This window comes from Empidonax traillii, unplaced genomic scaffold, assembly GCF_003031625.1.
Source record: "Empidonax traillii isolate 1590-97213 ecotype Southwest subspecies unplaced genomic scaffold, ASM303162v1 scaffold490:size896199, whole genome shotgun sequence".
In the NCBI taxonomy this organism is placed as follows: Eukaryota; Metazoa; Chordata; class Aves; order Passeriformes; family Tyrannidae; genus Empidonax; species Empidonax traillii.
Genome location: NW_020955683.1, coordinates 870,152 through 889,576, shown reverse-complemented (window position 1 = coordinate 889,576; position 19,425 = coordinate 870,152). Strand labels below are relative to the sequence as shown.

General features: G+C 37.1%; 1 protein-coding gene across 1 annotated transcript in view; it reads right to left on the bottom strand.

Annotated features, from left to right (window-relative positions):
• Positions 1-19,328, bottom strand: part of LOC114063753 (protein MMS22-like) — a gene marked incomplete at its 3' end in the record, with an annotated part of 20,404 nt that extends 1,076 nt beyond the window's left edge. Inside the window, exons 1-9 of the mRNA XM_027896253.1 lie at positions 19,263-19,328; positions 17,501-17,682; positions 15,434-15,559; positions 12,151-12,203; positions 8,930-9,017; positions 8,656-8,833; positions 7,331-7,424; positions 5,195-5,325; positions 1,161-1,274 (exon numbers count right to left, since the gene is read on the bottom strand). Coding sequence (XP_027752054.1) covers positions 1,161-1,274; positions 5,195-5,325; positions 7,331-7,424; positions 8,656-8,833; positions 8,930-9,017; positions 12,151-12,203; positions 15,434-15,559; positions 17,501-17,673 — 957 coding nt within the window. The remainder of the gene's footprint in view (positions 1-1,160; positions 1,275-5,194; positions 5,326-7,330; positions 7,425-8,655; positions 8,834-8,929; positions 9,018-12,150; positions 12,204-15,433; positions 15,560-17,500; positions 17,683-19,262) is intronic.
• Positions 19,329-19,425: the final 97 nt, after the last annotated feature.

Sequence of the window (19,425 nt, the reverse complement as noted above, 5' to 3'; positions counted from 1 at the left end):
GGAATATATTAGATGGTAGAGGATCAGCCTGAAAGACAGCAAACTGAGGTTCCAATTCCCTGTTTTGTTCCAGTCTGTTCCAGCACTGACAAACTGATTAACTCTTTTTGGCTCAGACTCCTGTCCATATTACAATATCACTTCTTCTTACAGCCTGTGCCTATCTTCCCTAATTTTATAGAAGCTCTCTGGGACTTCTACGCACCTGTATTTCACCCATCTTAGCTGGGTCCTGATCCTAACTTATGCTTGCCAGTGCAAATGCTTAACAGCAAGAAAGTCTTCACTTGTGCTGTCCACCTTTACATCTGTAGTCCATGACAAGCAAATAGCTATCAGTACAAACACTCTACAGTGAAGTACTTCATTCTGTACTAAGTGAACCGTACTCATTGCGCAGATGGCCACTTTGGTTCTTATAAAAATTATTTCAGAAAACTTCCAAAGGATTTTAAAACTTCTTAATATTCATTCAGAGAAACCTCAGCTCAATTCTAACCAGCAGTCAAGAAAGAAAAATTAAAAGGTTAGAAAATACCAGCAATGGAAAAGAACAAAATAGAAAACATCATTATACCATTATACAACGTATAAAATCATATGCCCCCCAACCCATACTTGGAACTGCAAGCAATTCTGGCACTCTGTCATTCAAAATAAGATGTAGCGTGGAAAAAGGTTCAGGGGAGGGTGACAAAGATGACCAGGTAAAGAATGGCACCTGAATAAAGAATTACTGAATACAGTAAGACCCTTCAGCCTAGAAGGCAGAAGACGTAAGAAAAAAGCAAACTGAGGAGGTGTATAAAGTTGTATTAGTATAAAGAAGGAGAACAGGTAGCGATTGCAAATTATTATTTTTTTCAAAAATTACTAAAGATGGCTTTTTTTTTGTTCTTATATATGACTTTGCTGTCTTCAGCACAAGGAGCACTCTTTATCGGTGGCCTAGGTCATAACAAGCAGAACACTGCAAGCATAGAGTCAGGACTTCACACACATTCAAGATAGTGCCCTGAAGCATCACAGTTAGCATGCAGTCCTCCTAAAACAAATATGAAGTTCAGTTCTACCATCAGATCTGTAAGCAACATGGGAACATTTGGTGACTGCACAGCATCTACAACATGCAAGCATATATAACAGTATTCTTCCATTACCTCTGTATGAGATCCTTTATTTCTGTGGTCCAGCAGCTGAATAAGTAGAATCCATAGTTCTTTAATGCAGGTACAGGGATAATGGTGACTAGTAAGAGCCTCAGAAGGTCGCACCTGAAAGAATACAGAATAAAATTCTTCAGAGAAGTGTTATTTTTGAAACTGCATTTTATATACCAGTATTTCCTCTTGTCTGAGCTGTTTAGTTTGAGGTTTTGGGGGGGGGTTGCAGGTAAATAATATAGTTACAAGTACACATTTAAAGGTGCGTTATTTCATTAACATCTAATATATCTCTATTATACAACAGTCTTTCCCAATTCTGCATAAGTTACAGGTTGTGATATTTCTTAGTCTCTTCTGATCCACTTTCAAACATCATTTAATTGAATAAAACCAGTATTCTAAGTCCTAAATGAAAAAGAATTACAATGAATACTGATTCACTGTTTGACAGAAAAGAAAAAATGATTGATTAGATTTTCTTGATGTTCTCAGGAAGAAAAATATTTGAAATGATTTAATAGCTATTGTTATTTTTAACTGAACAATCCTTAATGACTAGGCATAATGCTAGTAGAATATGTTTTTGTTGGCATGAGGATGTTAATGTTCCCACAACATTTCACAAAATCTGCTTTTCGGTAAATTTACTGCAAGGCATTCTTTTAATATGCAGAAAACAGCATACTTCAAGTCATGTACGTTATTTGATTACTATTCCATATTTAACAAAATTCACTCAGATTGATGCATTTCAAATGCAAAATAGTCTTCTTGTGATTCATCTTTCAATTTTACATTCGCTAAATTGTGAAACAAAGTAAGGAAAACAGCAAAAGGAAGTGCTAAATACGTTAAAAAAAAAATCTCTATATGCTTTAATGCTTTTAAGATCTACCAGAACAGTATTTGAAACAATCACAGCATAGACAAAACTTTACTTACTCTATCCTAGGACCTATGAATCCGTAGGGTTCTGAACCATATTCAGAGGTGGTAAAAATCATGAGAAAAACCTTTGCTTAAATAGTGAATAAAAATTCAGCACCTTTTACCTTCAGCAAGGACACAATGGCAGAAATGTAGAAAGAACCGAGGGGAGGCAAAGCAGCTCATACTCACTTTATCCCTAAACAATGAGTAGTTCAAGTTCAAATAACCAGCCTACACCCCTCTAAAACAAAGAGGGGAACAGGCACCTGGAGAGATTAATTCATCTCACTCATTGCAGCAGAAAGAACTGTTGCTATCCTTCCCTGACAATGAAAAGAGCCTCAGGTGACTAGTTTAGCCAACTAATTCTTAGGCATCTACATCTGATAAGATGGATCCTGAATTTTTATATCCTTGTGCCCTTCTTGATCCATTCATGCACAACTATTCTCAAATCACACTGGCACTTACAGTCATTTCTGAATTTGGAAACCTAATGGTATAAAATAAAAATTTTATCAAAATATGCAATGCTAGTGACAGCAGTAGCTCGGTGAAAGAGACTTTACAGAAGAGGGAGTGAATTGCTAAAAAACCACACTTTTGCAATGAGAACAAGTATATCACCATAGTTTCAAATCTCTGTAATATTCTATTAGGATGCAAATTTTTATTTATCATCTATCTTTAGAATAATATGTTTACAACTACTGTTTCATACAGCTCCAAATAAGGCTTAAATACTGAACACTTTATTATAAATATGAGTTATATGTACTTATAAATGTGACACATAATTTGTTTTTCTCTCTCTAAAGGATCCTGATTATCCTATGAAATTGTCAGGGTAGACCCTGACAATCAATTTAAGAGCATCATAAGGTCAAGACTGAAATATTTTAAATAATTCTTTATTCACATTCCACATATACTGTTCAGAGTACTTCAAATGCTTCTGTCTCTCCACATGCTTTTAGTTAAAGATCTGTTAGGGGAATCTCTCAACTGAACTAATTTTATGTCACTATTATCTTGAGAATAAACACCAATGTAACAACTAAAGTCTATTGTTTCATTATTTAAATACTAACTCCCCAAAACTGAAGTGACTCAAAAATAACTTACCACCAAAGAGCAAAACAGGTCCATCAGAAAGGAGCAGTCTACTTATTACAGATGTACTATAACACCGCAAGTTTTTATGAAAGTATTAGGTATAGAAACTATCTTACAAATGAGAGTTTCATGCTTTCTACATGGACTACCAGTTGTTGCAAGAACTAGGTTTCTTCATCGAAGTGCTTGAATCTACTACTGTGGTACCCTACAAGATTTCAGGATCTCTTCTGCAGGAGATGTTTAGGATATCCCATTCAGGATAGAGTTTGGCCAGTAGTATCAAAGCAAGACACCATGTGGATATTGGGTAGACTAAGGATAACCAAGATATTGTTTTCTTCAGAGATACTCCGGATTTCCTCTCTCAACATACTGAGTTCAGTGCCTTGGTAAGCATGTCTAAAACCTCAAATTGTGGTACTGTTGGGACAATAGAGCTCTGGCGTCAGAGATGTGGCTGCTGAGAATGAAAGATATGCAAGGATATATATTTCTTTGCCAAATGTGTCTCAGAGTACACTGGGCTCGGTACATGATCCAAACCAAGCATCTTGAAATCAGAACTGTCCAGGAAACAGATCTGATAATAGGCATCTGGAGGAATAGATTTTATGACTCTCCTTCCAAGGATACCCACAAATGTTAAAAGCTTCAGTCCTGAATGTTCTCAGCCAAAACCCTAACGACATGTTTTAGTGATGCTGGTGTCATCTACTCTGGGTACCAGTTTCATTTTCAACAATTTTGAGGGATGTTATTTCCATTACTGGACGGTAGCAATGACTGCATACTTTAGGAGCCACCAGCTGAAGAGATGTTATCCAGCTCAAGTGCAAGCTTCCCCATAGAAATGAGTCTCAAACAGAACTAGTTCAAGCTGTGCCCCAAGCCTAGGGAGAGCTGAAGAAAAAGCAGTGGTAAAATAATCTTCCCTCTTTGTAATGTGGCTCTGTGGAAGTACTGAATCTGTCATTTTATCATCTGACATTTCAAAGCCTACATTAAGCACAATGTTCAACAGATACTATTTGAATCTTTTTTTTAAAAAATTACTCATTTATTTGCCTTTTCACAGGGGAAGAGGTTGCAGTATTATCTGATAATTTTGTAGAACAAAACTGATTTTAAAAGGTAGCAGTCCTCTACAGGAAGGTAGTTTAAAAGAACAGTTCTCAAATGCTAATACAGCCATTCCCCCTCACCCTCAAAAGTAATATGAAAGGAAAGGGATTCCATTTCTCATATTTTTGTACTAGGAAAACAAAGTATACAGTGGTCACTGCTCAGAGTTCAGTCCTGCGTTCATGGATCGCACATGCCCATGGTTTCACAATGACACAAAGAAGATTACACAGCTCTTTTTCTGGCTGCTCTGTGGAGCTATTGTGACTTTCTAGCTTTGGAGTGCTCAAAAAAAGGGAGAAAAATACTGCAGCTATGGAAGGAAAGAAAAAGGAAAGAAGAGAAGGACAAGTTTTCCCTTGACAAGTGTAAAAGCACTGCAACAGAAAGATGAGGCTGTGGAAATAGGCACAGGTCAACAATAAACTGTAATATGACATTTTCTAAGTGTCCAGTTAGCTTACTGCCAGGATTAGTGTTATTCTCTTTTTGTTCCTGTTGAGAGAGTTTGAAAAGACTTTTTTTTTTTTTCCATCTATCTAAACCTTTTAGACTGTGCCACGTTTGGCATTAAACCTGGAACACTGAACTTAGGAAATGTGGCACTCACTTCTGCTCTGTACACAGTGCATTTCAATATTACTCTCTCATTCAACTGCCAGATGGTCATGAATAAATATAACACAATTTGAGCTCCTAACAAATAACACTCTTTAAAACATGGAGATACAAAGCCATACGTAACATTTAAAACTTAGCAATAAGAAGTCAACTATGTCTTGGTGCAATATCTAATTCATATGGTTCCCAATACAAGCACCTAGCTGCCCATGTGTTATATAAAGTAAAGGAGTTACCTTTGTATACTTGTTGATGGACAAGCTTATTAAATCAGATACGAGATTTCCACAATGTTTTTCAAATAAACTGATACTGGTTAAATTCTCTCCGGTTAGATTTATGAAACGGTTAGCATACACAGCTTGTCCTAAAACACAAAAGAAAATTAGACCTATTTAGTTCCAGGTTTCATTGTAGGAATACAAGACAGAGAGGACTCTTTTCCTTTTTTTATTTTTATATATATATATGTGTAAATATGTAAAAATTGACTTGTTGACCTGTATGTAATTTTAATTTACAAATTAATATGAGAAAGTTTATCCTTTCTCTAACTTCAAGCTAATCCCTTGATTATTGCACTGAAACCTGGTATTATTCAGGTTGACAGTAAAACAGTTTGGCACTTTACAGTCTTTTATTGGCACAGTTTTTGCAGTGGAATAAAGATTTATTTATCTTCAAGTTCCTCTTTGTCACATGCCAGTGCGCATGTTCTGGAATCATGACATGTTTTGCAGATATGCAAGTTGATGACAAACAATTCTGGAGAGGTCTAACACTTCCCTTTGGATGTGTTGATGTAAAAAGCTGGCATGATCATGTTCCAACTTGAGCATTTGTAGACATTAACACAGATAAAATGGTAAAGTTAAGAGGCTGTAAGATCTTATCCTGCAGGTTTTTCAACAATACAACTCCCTTGACACCAGTGGAGCAGATGATATGTAGAATGAGCCTGTATTTTATTCTTGGAAGTGCAAGGTGAAGCCCTGAACCCACTTCCTGCCATTGGTCTCAGCAGGGTAAAGTTTCTACTCAGCATACTTTACAGAATGAGATAAGAACCTACGAAATTCTAAAAGGCACACAAGAATATAAGACAATATAAGCAGAGACACTACTGTCTTGACTAGTAAATTTTATGGTTAAAAAGCAGAAGCTTTCTCTTACAAAAATAGGTTACTGAATTATTACTCAGAACATTATCTAGAAATAAATACTGAATTCTGAACAATAAATTGCCTCCAACACTTTTGTTATCCTTTCTCCAAAATATCCTAAAAAAGGAAAATAGGTTATCTTGCAACAGATCATAAAAGAAACTTAAAATTACAGAATAAACAGCCAACCCACACGCTATCCAGTAACACAGACATGCAAAACCAGAGACAATGTGTTAAGCCGAGCAAGGCTGCATTTTGACAGCACTCAGAGCTGGCAAAAGCTAATCCAAGAGCTGAGATTCAGTACCAGTTACTTGGGCTAAACACACAGTGCATTCTTTCTAGACCTCAATATTACTTCAACTGTTGCAATTCCTATATGGAAGTTGTATTGATAGTTTATTATAAGAGCAGGGTTGGGGAGAGGAAGGTTTGGTCATAGTGACACAGACTATAGAAGAAAATACATTTTGGTGATTTATTTTGGTAGAACGGACATGGAAAATAGACATAAACCTCAAAAAACCCAACAAAGTTCTCTTCTGTATTTTAACAATTCTTCAGCAAACTGAACTACTTTGAAGTTGGGTTTTTCAATTGCATTCTATGACCTTTTTTATCTAACTTATATGAGCAGCTTACTCTTATCAATTTACTTCTTGCCCTTTTGAAGCCTTTTTAAAAAAATTTAAAAAGATATTGCCTTGCCCTTTTCTTGCTGTACTTTTACAAGCTACTCTGATTGATGCTTCTTCTGTTGCCCGATATTTTCTTAATGCTGCACATGGTTAATAATACAAATTCTCTGCTCTGAGTATTCTTGTTCCAGTCCATCCCTGGACACTTTTCCATTGTTTTCATCAAATTGCCCTTCACTGCCATGAATTCTGGATATCTGCAAATACATTTTTATTTGTGATGTCAGAAAGTGTGTGGTCACCAAATATTGAGTATTTTATATCAACTGAGCACAAACTGTCATCTTGGTCAAGCTTTGACAGAACAAATTCCTAATACAATTTCACTTAATTTGAACCACATGAAGATCTACAAAGAATGTGCCTCTACCGTATTTAACTCCATTAAACACAGCTATGCTTAAAAAGTACCAAAAGTAGTACATGATTCTGAAGAAACAAGATGAGAAAACTAGGTAAGTCATATGTAAAGAATTAGTTCAAGGAAAAAAAAACTCTGCACACTTACTCATCATTTTTTCACCTAGTACATGAAGAATTTCCAGTATTAGCCAATTAATATCCAAGTGGAGATGCAGTAAATGCCATGATGGGGGAAAGACCTGTGATTAGAAATACACACATTTACTCACATTTAGCAGTTTTTTAGTGAATTCTGGATACTGTACTAAGACAGGGTGGTAAGGTTTTGGAACAAAGTGGCCAGGTTAGCAGCGGAATCACCATCCCCGGAAGTGTTCAAAAACATGTGGATGTGGCATTTGGGTTCATGGTTTAGTGGAGAACATGGAGGTGCTATAGTAACAGTTGGACTTGACTTTTCTAACCTTAATGAGTCTATGATCCTTAACGACTCTAAGATGGCCTGCAGTGAACATTATGGATATCTGTGACCAAATACAATGCAACATACAAACATGCCATTCAGGAAAAAAACAAACAAACAAAACAAACAAACAAACAAACATACAAAAACAAACAAACAAACCAAAACAAAAATTCCATGATAATTAATTCTATCTATACAGGATATTTATGAAGTCTTAATTCAAGCTTGAAAAATTACAACATCCTTAGTTATCCTTTTCTTTACAGAAAAGTATTAGGTAGCACACAAGCTGCTAAAATGAGCTTTTAAAATAATTCCAAAATTTCAATGTTCTCTTCCTTAAAGTTTACTTGAAATTACTGTTTCTTTCATCAGCTCAATAGTGGCCCTACTGACTAGCTAAACAAACAAAGATTCAAAATACTGCTTCTCAGTGGATCATTCCTTTCCAGATAGTAGTTTATACAACCCAAGATTGAAATTCCTTTTTTCCTTCCTAAAAGATCTGAAAGCATTAGCTTTCATATATATGCACAAATCCTGATGGTGTATACTTCACTAGTGTTTAATGCTGCAGTGCCTCCTTCCACATCTGCAGTTTACTTTATATACTTTTCTTATTCAGAGTTAGGTTTCAGAGTGTATTTTTAAAGAAATGCCCCTCCTACTGGGAAGCTCAGAAATTTTAAGCATCACTAGGGACAAACACCAAGGAAGTTTTAAAACGTGCTACACTAATTCAAGCCTACTTACCTACCTCTAATTGGTATTATCATTTGTATAGTGTAGGAAGAATTCTATAGAACATAAAAATACATAAATAAATAAAAACAACGACAGAAAAATCCAGAACTCATTAGTTGTGTATGCGAAATACAGGATGGCGATTAAGAGGGGGAAAAACAAAACAAAACAAAACAAAGATTAACTAATATTAAACCAAAACTTATGAAGTTGAATACATAATGTTACATAGGAAGATTGAAATTATAGAAGACATCAACCTTTGCCTGATGTTGAATAGTAAACGCTGCCAGGACATTACTAGGGAGTTCACAAAGGTGACCAATGTGCATAGTCAAAGCATGAAGCTCTTCCACCAATACTGACGGTAACTGCGCTTCTAGCTCTTCATATGGATGCAGCATTCCATCGTTTTCCACTTTAGGGGGTTCCAGATACCTCAATATACATAAAAATACACACAATCAGAATACAAGTAAGAAGCAGCTACACAAAGCTTGGTACCTAAGTTAGTAAACTGTGTGCAAATCTCACCTGAAGATGAAAACTTTCACATAATGCAAAAACTCAATACACTGATGCCTGATGCTCTCTGCTTCAGAATGCAAGTTTGCAGCCTGACCTGAAGTCAAAGAGATCAATAGGTTAAAGCAGATGTGGCCAACCCATGGCTTGTCTAACATTTGCATTCTCCATAGTAATTATACCAGACCACTTGAAAGCCACTCTCTTTTCTGAGGACAACTTCTGAGGTGGCTGGTGGCAAACATCCACTTCTAAATGTCATCTTACCAGAGGATTCATTCTTTATCTTACCATCAGAGGCACATATCCAGGTACAGAGAGAAAAGGTGGCCCTCAGGAAAGATGGCAGATGCAAGCACTCAGTTCTAGAAAAAATTAATTCAGGTCTACTGCTCTACTCCCTGACTGCTTCCAAGACACCTTCAGTGAAGATGTATAAAATAATTTATCAGCACCTTTTTCTCTTGGGGGACTTAAACAGGTGGATTTATTTGGAAATATGCTTTGTAGCTTCTCTTCCTAGGAAACATCACGTTGCACAGTGCCTTCAGAGTCAAGAGCCATCCATTCACAATCCTGCCTTTCACTTGCAGCTCTGTATATTTTCAGTCAATTTTTGCAGCTATGCGTTTCCTTTCCTGTGGTCTCTGAAGTTGTTGCTCTCATGGCATTACCACCCTCACCTTGCACCTGCAAGCTCGAACACTGCCATTACAGCAGAGTCAGGGAATGTTCAGGTTAGATAGGAAAAGGCTCTTCACCCAGAGACTGGCTGGACACTGGAACAGGCTCCCCACAGAAGTGGTCACAGCCCTAAGCCTGACAGAGTTCAAGAAGTGTTTGGATGATACTCTCAGGCACATGGTGCAACTCCTGGAACTGGTCCTGGGCAAGGCTAAGGGTTGGACTTGATCCTTATGGGTCCCTTCCAACTCAGCATATTCTTTGATTCTGTTATTCACTAGAAGCCATTGCCAGTGGTGTGAGAATCACTCCTTATTTATTCCCACACCTTGCCTTGTAGCTTTCAGCTTTTAGTAGAGAAAGATGAAACTTAGTGCATAACAAAGCAAATATAGTAATTTAAATACCAAATAACTACTGCCCAAATAATATATATCTATACACACAAAAGCTTAGGAGCCTGCAACACATATACCTAATTATGCAAATGCCAATTATTACGAGCTTATTAAATGCAAGCATCAAATCAGGAGTTTGAGCAGGGCCGCATGGAAGTGCATCTCACTAGAGGAGCTGTATGGCAAAAACTCTTGGTCACCGACTACACTGGACTGCACAGCCAGGGAAAAACAGTTATCTTTGATCCTTTCCCCACTTGACCACTGGGGAGTCTTCCCTTTCTTTGTCTTGCCCTCGCTCTCCCTTTTGTTTCCCCCCATACCCTCCAGATAAGCTGGAAGTTCACATATGTCGCTCGTTACAAACCCCACAAATAAAGCTTTGAGTATATAAGCCTGTCTCAACATCATCTGAGCAACTACACTCAGTGGGTGAAACATATCAACTGGTACAAGTACCACAGCATTTCAGTGTATAGTCTACCTACCACACAAGAAAGCCATAGCACCTGCCATGCTAATGAACCAGAGGTTCTAAAGGAATTATTTATAGATATTACAGCTGCTCTGTAGCTATAACAAATACTGTAACCAAAGTTCTCAGAAGTTCTGTTGAAGCAAAACTTTATATTGTAGTATTTCACTACACAATCTTTTGCATGCTATCATAAATCATTTAGCAGTGAAATAAGTGGAACAAAACAGGAACAGTAGAGTGTTCTTAAGAACAGAAGAGGCATTTTCAAAAAAAAAGAGAACAACACAGAGCACAAGAACTTTTGTATGGCTTCCACATTAAACAGTTCTCAGTACAAAGTCTTCAAAGCTCATTCAGGCTGATAGGAAACTAAATTAAATGTACGATATTGGTAACTATATAAACACACAGCACAACAAAGATTTACTGAGCTAAAACTCTTAACTGGGGTTTTAACCAGTGGCAATAGCACCTTTATCTAAGACATCAATAATACCCAATGTCACTGTGCCTGATCACTTAAAATATTTCAATCCTCATGACACCCTCCTGCTCATAGCCCACTTGTATAAGGGGGGAAGTGAGTCACAGCTGTGTGACTTGCTCTAATTCACAAAGAAAGCCTGGTACAAAGCACAAAATTCAAGTTTTTTCATTTTACTAGCTTTACTAGAACAGGACACAAAGTAGCAAACTGAGAAGATGCTTAAATTCAAGGGAAAAAAGAACTATAGAAGAGTTCTTTGGTGTCCAGCTACCATATAAAAGTTCAAATGTAATTTAAAACAGGCTACTTCCATATATGTATTAAACGTCAAGATAATTAGACTTTTAAGATACAATCAACAACAGCATATGAAAGAAGCTTGATAATATCACAAATTATTTAAACGGCAGAAAATTACAATATCAAAACAAAATAATGTGTAAAATTATTCACTCATACTCATAGAACACTAGCACTTTATCTACAATGAGAAGATACTACAGACATTTTATTTCTGAGTAATTACTGAACTTCTCAACTTGCTAAGTAATTCAGCCTTCAAACTTACAATAAGCCCAAGGCTGCAATAATCCTTCAGAAACATACTGCTTCTCATGCTTCAGTATTTAATTGAAACAAAGAGTGTTGTAGTGATCCCATTTTATCGATCCTGCTGCAAAGATAAATTAAGTTTGTAAATAATTCTAAACAAATTTAACTAGTTTAAATGTAAGCCAAGGGAACACTGAAAAAAAAACCAAAACCCAAACCACTACATTTGTAACTAAAATAGCTATTGGGATTTTTGATGCAACTTCTCATTTTTAATTAAACAAGGTAAAAGTTTTGCAAAATTCTACCTTAGGGGTGACACCTTAGCTCAAGTCACATTAATGCGACTTTCCCACAAAGGTCAGTAAGGATTGCCCTGTGATCTAACATACAGGCAGATCTGGTTCCAAATTGACTCCCAACACTTCCACTACCTATTTTGATACCACTGTATCTAACTTTGTTGCCCGTATTTCCACCCTTACTTCAGTTTTATGCTGATTATATGCTGTTCTGCAGCACACTCCAAAAGCTCTCGGTCAGGAGCCAAAGCACAAGTGCGACCTGTGAGAAGGTTGTGAAAGGTTGTCAGATACATATCCCAATGTCAAATTAAATGCGTAAAACTTACCAAAATCAGATGAACTCATTTGTACTAGGTTTTCCAGTCTGCATATCTGTTGCCTAATTAAAGGAATGCAAAGGTTTATATAGGTAAAAGTTGTTTAACTACACTTTAGTAAGATCTAAATAGAACAGAGAAAGGAGAGGTGTTTCTTGCTTTGTTGTTCTGAAAAAGCATCAGAAATATAAGTTAGGAAAGAGTGTTACTGGTAGGCAAAAGACACATCCAAGTGTGAGGGGATGACACTGATAGAATTTTTGCTTGTTTTTAAAACAGTGAAAACAGTAACAACCAAATACTACTAAAATTGGCTAAATATTGGGGGAGGGAAAAACCAACCATACACACCATAAAACCCTGAAAGCCATTCCCTGCAAGTGATCTTTCCACAAGCATAACAGCTTCACATTTGACCATGGAATAAATCTGAAAGTTAGCCCTCATGGCATACACTCAATATACACTAAATAAATTCACTTGTGAATGTGCTTCGGTAAATTCTGTCACCAGCTTTTCCCGCTTAGGGTGGTCAGCTGCTGAACTCCAGCACAAGAAGTAAAAAATACAGTAGAGTAAAAGGAGAAAGAGTCTCTAGAAAAGTTAAAGCTCAGTTCAGTTTTGGAGGGGAAAGAGAACATTTTTAAAGAAGCTAACTGCCACTGCGAATGAAAATTTTAAAAAAGTTGTAACATAGGTAAATACTTGGCCATATTCTGTAACAACTGTTATTTGCAAGTGGTCTTCAACTACGGTCTCCACAGAAATAATGCAGCACTAAACTGAATATATGAAAAGCATAACTGTGTCAGACAGACTTTTGAAAGAACATGTGGCATAAATTGAGGAGGGGGTTCTCTGCCGCATATCTTACACAGTCAAAGCAACAACTATTGAAGGATTCTAAAACAGGATACTTGGATCCAACACAGACCAAATATTCTTATGGAAAAAAACCTGAAAACTATGAAGCACCTAAAAGATCCAAAAATCCGAGTTGCAGTCTGCATATTAAAGGGCAAACACACGTTAAAATTATCTCCCTTAGCTCTTTCTTTGTTGGATAAAGTCACATCAGCTACCCAAGATTATCTTCAGCCATTTAAATGGGTTGTGGATCTTTTTGCTCTGTTTTGAAATCAAAGTTGAACTTCTGCTTGGATTTTTCAAGTATTTCAACCATGTAAAAAGAAGGAAGTCTGAAATAGGAAGATTTTATGAAACACAGCTGTTGAGATTGAAGGTTAGAGAAGGAAATTGACAAAAAGGAGACACACACACACAAATTAAAAAAAAAAAAAAAAAAAAAAAAAAAAAAAAAAAAAAAAAAAAAAAAAAAAAAAAAAAAAAAAAAAAAAAAAACAACAAACTCCTCAGTGATTTGACAAAAGACGAAATGCAGTGGGCTGATAAAATGAAAGCACAAACTGGGCATGAGAAGCATAACGTAAATACTATCATTTAAATAAATCATTTTAATTTCAATTTGCATTTGTACCTGAAAGATTGATCCTCATGGTTGTTAATCATTAAATAAGTGTCAGAATATTTATTTGCAAATCAAATTAAACTGGTACATCTCTTTATTAATCAAAGATATATTGTTTTAATATACTCACTTAAATGGTTACATAGCTCTCATTCACTTTGACTCACAATTCTATCACATGAAACCCCATAACTATTATTAGTACGTAATTACTGCTTTAACTTGCAGTTCTGCGATATACTATTATTATTTATTACAATATTAAAAACATTAAATTACAATCTTTAATATTATACTTAGACAAAAAAGACTAGGTTTCTGCAAGCATGTATTTAAACACAGATATTAACTGTACTTCATAAACTGAACTATTTACAGCCACCTTATCCTCAAGAACGACTGTAACTTGTACATAACACATACGGTTTCTACAGTGGAAAAAAAAAGAGTTATCCTACTTTCAGCTGTCAATTGGTCTATAAACGAAAGTGTTCCATTATATGACTAAACAAATGAACTGAGAGAATATCTTTCCAGAGGGACTTGTCACAGCAAAAGACAGCTTAGCAACCAAACTTTCAATAGCCAAGAGTCAGCTGAAATCCATTATTCCTACCAGTTCAGTAAGTTTTAAAACATGTACAGTTTGAATAACTTAAAAACTACAAACATTATGCCTTATGTTCATCTCTATTACAGTTACAGAGCAGTTTACATTAGAGAAAAAAAATTGGTTTAATTCAACAGACCAACTGCATTGCTGTGTCACTGCCCAGTGATTTTATGTTAATGAACAGTCAATAAATTAGACTAAATGCTGAAATTTTTAACTAAGTTAAAGTTAAATCTCCTTCATTATCAGTTTGTTTTCAGGTTGTAGGGGTTTTTTTATTTATTTACTTTAAATACAGTAAAGTCAGAGCTTGCATCAAACAAGTAAAACTAAATAATACTGGTTTTAATACACTTCCTGCCATCTATGCCATCATGTTTCAATAAGCCAGACCCTATTAATCATGTTTCACATCATGCCCTTGGTCATACCCTAAAGGGATGGAAGAAGCCACTACAATAAAAGCAATGATGGAATACATCACATATATTTGTGGAATCATACAAAAGCTTCTCTCCCATCCACTCTCTGTATGTGCTGTACATTCTGAGGATTATCAGTAGCAAAGAGGATTATCGGTGATCTGTGTATTTGCATTGACCAGATTAAGCATCTACATTGAATTAGTCAAACACTGAGTAACTGTATCTGAAGAGATTGCTGAAGCTATCCTAATCCAAACAATTGAAGAAAGTGCTGCATCCAGCATTTATAGTATTTGATTTTTAACCTCCACTTTCCCTTATGCACAAAAAAGGACTAAATATCTCCAGAAGACAACTTCAATTATATGGGTAGCACAGTCTCATTCAAGGAAATCTTACATAGTTTATTCATATATTCAGAAGCTCGAGCCTTCTAAATTAACCCCAACACTCTCTTATAATAACTATACTTACCAATTCTTTATCTAGTGATGGCTAAGATATGTATCGCACTACTTAGAAACTTATTATTAAGTCACATAATATTAAAAATCAGTGACACGATGTACTTCTTCCTGCAATCCCACCTGTGCTTATCCATCACTTACTGGAGCATTAAACAGACAGCATAATCTTTTTTAGATGCATTGCATAGCCCACAGTCTTTTATGTTATTACTATCAAAAAACCTGAAAAGTTTGTTACATCTTTAAGGTGGGTATAATTACAGAAACGGATTAATTATAAAATACAATGTTATCATACCTAAGTAATCCAAAGAGAAATTCACAGGATTCAACTAATGCCATTTCAGTAACCCATTGAAAGCCAAAAATTTCCACTACATCATCTTCATAGTTATTTGGAGAAGGATCTAGTCTCAGCAAAACCCTGTAAAATAGAGCCAACAATATTCATACATTCCTTAATAATAAATCTATGGAATACAATACCTACAGCTGGCTTATGTATCACTGATACTTTCTGAATATATCAGCAACATGTATCCTACATATGTCTCAAAAGACAGTTTACATTTTACAGCGATATGATACATAGTATATGTCAACTCCTAGCTTCAAGGGCATGAAAACAGGATATAGTCACAGGTCGCAACATATTTTGAAACAAATAAAAATTAACAAACTACCACCTTGAAGCATCTTCATCCGTACAGAGTGGCTGAGATATAACATGCATACATCTGTCCTTACAGGTGGGGCTGTACGTAAGATAACACACTCCACTCTTAAGTGTATGTCTGGAATTTGTCTCAGTGCACACTACATGCCTAATAACTAATGCTAGAACATACATTAGTTCCTTTATATACATTTAATAATATTTATACAGAAAACTTTGATAAAAACACACTTTTTGGTGAGTGAACAGATGAGGGTCAAAATGTGGCCTCATCATTACAACTTTATATTAACATTATAACACTAGGCCATAACCACAACACATCCTGATATTATTTAAAGAGTAGAAAATCAGACACCTATATTGTTAAAACATTACTAGTTGTGAAAAAGAAAAATATTTCATTAACATACTTTTAAAAAAAAGTCACAGCAAGCTGAGTAATAACAACATCAAAGCAAATGTCAGAATTTTCCCATGGCCCTTCATAAAATACTACCACAGAGATGAAGCTCAATTCACCAATATGCAAGAAATATTTCTATTTTAAAAATTAAAAAAAAATATATATAGTAGGCAAGCACTTAGTTTGTATTATATTACACACCAATTGTGTAATATAATACAAATTCTCACCGAACTATGCACTATTACCAATTTATTTCTTAGAAACAAAAACAGTCATCAGCACCAGCTAAATAATTGGCTTAATCTCCCATAACAGCTCTAGTTCACTTGGTAACTTCTTACTGGACTGTTTTGAAATCTTTAGCAATTAAATCCAGTTACTCCTGTTCTAAGAAATGAAGACAGAAGAGTCCCTCACATACAGGCTTTTCCAAGACTTTACAATCCAGGTAGACAATGTAAATACCTAAGAGGAGAACAATATTATCACAACTAGTGACTGGGAAACCTGCCTACATACAAGCTCCTGAGTGAGTTTTAATGACAGAAACTATTTCAGTGAAATGCTTCTTTGTCACTGTGGAACCTGGTACTGATACGTTCATGCAGACACAAGCTCCCTCAGCCCTCTACTTGACATCAATTTGAATGAATGCGCTACGATCCAACTAAAATATATCATAAATAAGGCAGGGAATAGGGAAGGTGCAGTGGAATAGCCTTCAAGGCTTTACAGAAAAGGCCGTGGAAGTGAAGGTTATAAACAAAATAACACAAAATATAAGGCTTGGCAGGAAGACAGACAGACAGAAAGATTAGGCTTCTGCAGGCAAAATGAGACAACCCTGTAGGACGAGCAAATGGCAAGAAAACTAAGATGAATCCTACACAGTAAAGCAGATAATAACTAAATCAAAGTAATGTTTTAAAATATCATGGAAAATACTTACTTGCCAAGCACGTGATTTCTGAACCTTAAATCCAGAATGCATGCAAAGGTAAAGCTTTGAAAAAGATGGTCTTAAAGCTACAAAGGATAGTGCCAGCAATCTGGGGCAGCTGGGCAGAACAGGTTTGTTTCTATCATGTGGAAAAGAGAGAAAGGGCCAACATTTAATAAAGCATCTGACTGGGAAATGCAGTGCTGAAGCCACTTCTCAGGACCAAAAGAGCTGAAGAACAAACTGATCTGTAAACTTGTCAGAATTCAGAGGCACCAAACATGAGTGGAGAGAACATCTTAAAGGATTCTTATATTTGTAATTCAAAAAAATCTCATACCTCTTAAGAGACCCATTTGCTAAATAAGACTCTGTAGAGAAGCTTTTCCCTCCATTTTGGTTGTCAAAAGCACAAGAAAAACAAGGTGGCTTCTCCTTCTCCACTTCCATTGCCATCTCCAAGCTCTCAGTGAGAAATAGGGGTGTGCACGAAGCCTCAAAGTCATCCTCCATTGTTTCCACCTGACCCAGAAAATAAATAGATAAATGTAAAAATACCCATAGTGTTTCTTCAGAGAAATTTCTCATTGTTACAACTCTGTGCAATCCTTCAGCTCAAGTGAGGATATAAATCCGACTAATTGTAACATCAAACTAAAAGCTGAGAGATAGCACCAAAAAAGGCAATCATGGTCTCACGCCCTGCCTAAAAATTCTGCTGCTTTGTGCAACTTCATCTTCCTCCATCACACCCTGTTAAAGAACTCACATCAGTAACTAAAAAAAAACCCTGAACAGATTCATTTCCTTCTGATTTATCTATCTAAATTAACTAGCCATGAGGTTAGACCAGCAGTAGGGTAAAATAGGAGGCAGGAATGCATTGCAAGGCATGGGTGAGCTACTTGCAGCAACACTTCATTTTATGACCAGGGTAGCTATGCTATAAAAATACATCATGCATTACAGGTTCCCGGTTCCCCATAACTTTAAGGCAACATAGAGCTTAAGCTCGTTCTAGGAAGTAGTAAATACATCATGGCTAGGCTTCGCGAACGAAGGTTTGAGAGGGGCTCTACCCACGCTTGCTACAAGCGCGCTGATGGCTAAAAAGGCCAATGCGAGATAGACAAGTCCGGTTGCAGAAGGTACAGCAGAAAGACTCCCCAGGTGATAAATACAACTCCGTGACAATTACAGAACCTGAAATGCTTGAGTTTTAAAGCTCAGAAAGTTACTGTACCACTGATTCTCACACAGTTAGAAGTTCTTATTAAAAAAAAGTCTTATTACCCAGGAATCTGAAAGAAAGAGGAACAAAAACAAAGAAGAATTATCATATCCAAGAGAAGTTCACTGTGTAGTTAGCATAAGTGTATTCATATTTTATACAACATATTAAAAGAGCAGAACCAGGCAACAAGTGCCACAGAGTTCCACAAAAACATGCAAATAATATAACTAAAACTCTATATTTTAAAGTTTTCAATTTCATTAATGGCAGATTTTGTTACAGTTCTTGCAAAAACCAGTTTACACCACGGCTAGAGGTGGGTAGTCTGTTCTACTTTCTTCCATCCATTCATACTCCTGCAGAGCAGCAAGAATGGAAAGAACGACTTCAGTGCTTCAGTTTAAAGCAGGTCCCTAAGCACAGGTGTTGTCACAGCAGGCGAGGCAGCTGAAGGGAATGCCCTCAACCACATGAGTTTCTCAGGAAAGCGTGTTCAACCTGGGGTATCAAAACCGCCCCAAACGACAGGAAACACTGGGAGGAAAGGTACAAAAAGGGCAGCTCCTCCCGGCCGCAACTCCCATCAGCTCTGCACTTGGCTATCACACCCCTGATCCGGCGGAACCAAATGACTTTTAAGCACCGCAACTTTCTTGGCCACCCACGCAGGAAAAAAACTTCCCGGGAGGCTGCAGCGCGCAGGGCAGGAGCCGCAAACAGGCGGGGGAGCCGTCAAGAGGAGCACCCCAGCCGCCAAGGGGTGCCGCCGCCGGGCAGCCCTGACCCCGGGCAGCGGCCACGAACACGACCCCCACGAACACACCCCCTCACGGGGGGCGGGGGTGCCAGAGCGGCGGGGCGGCCGTACCTGCGCTGCGGGGCCGCCGAGCCCCGGCCGGGCCCCTTCCGCGCCCGTCCGTCCGTCCGTCCGTCCCGCGCGCCACCGTCACGCCGCCACTGCGCATGCGCCGCCGCGCCGATTGGCCGCTCGTGCCGCTCCTGCTGCTCCTCCTCCTGCTGTTCCTCCCGCG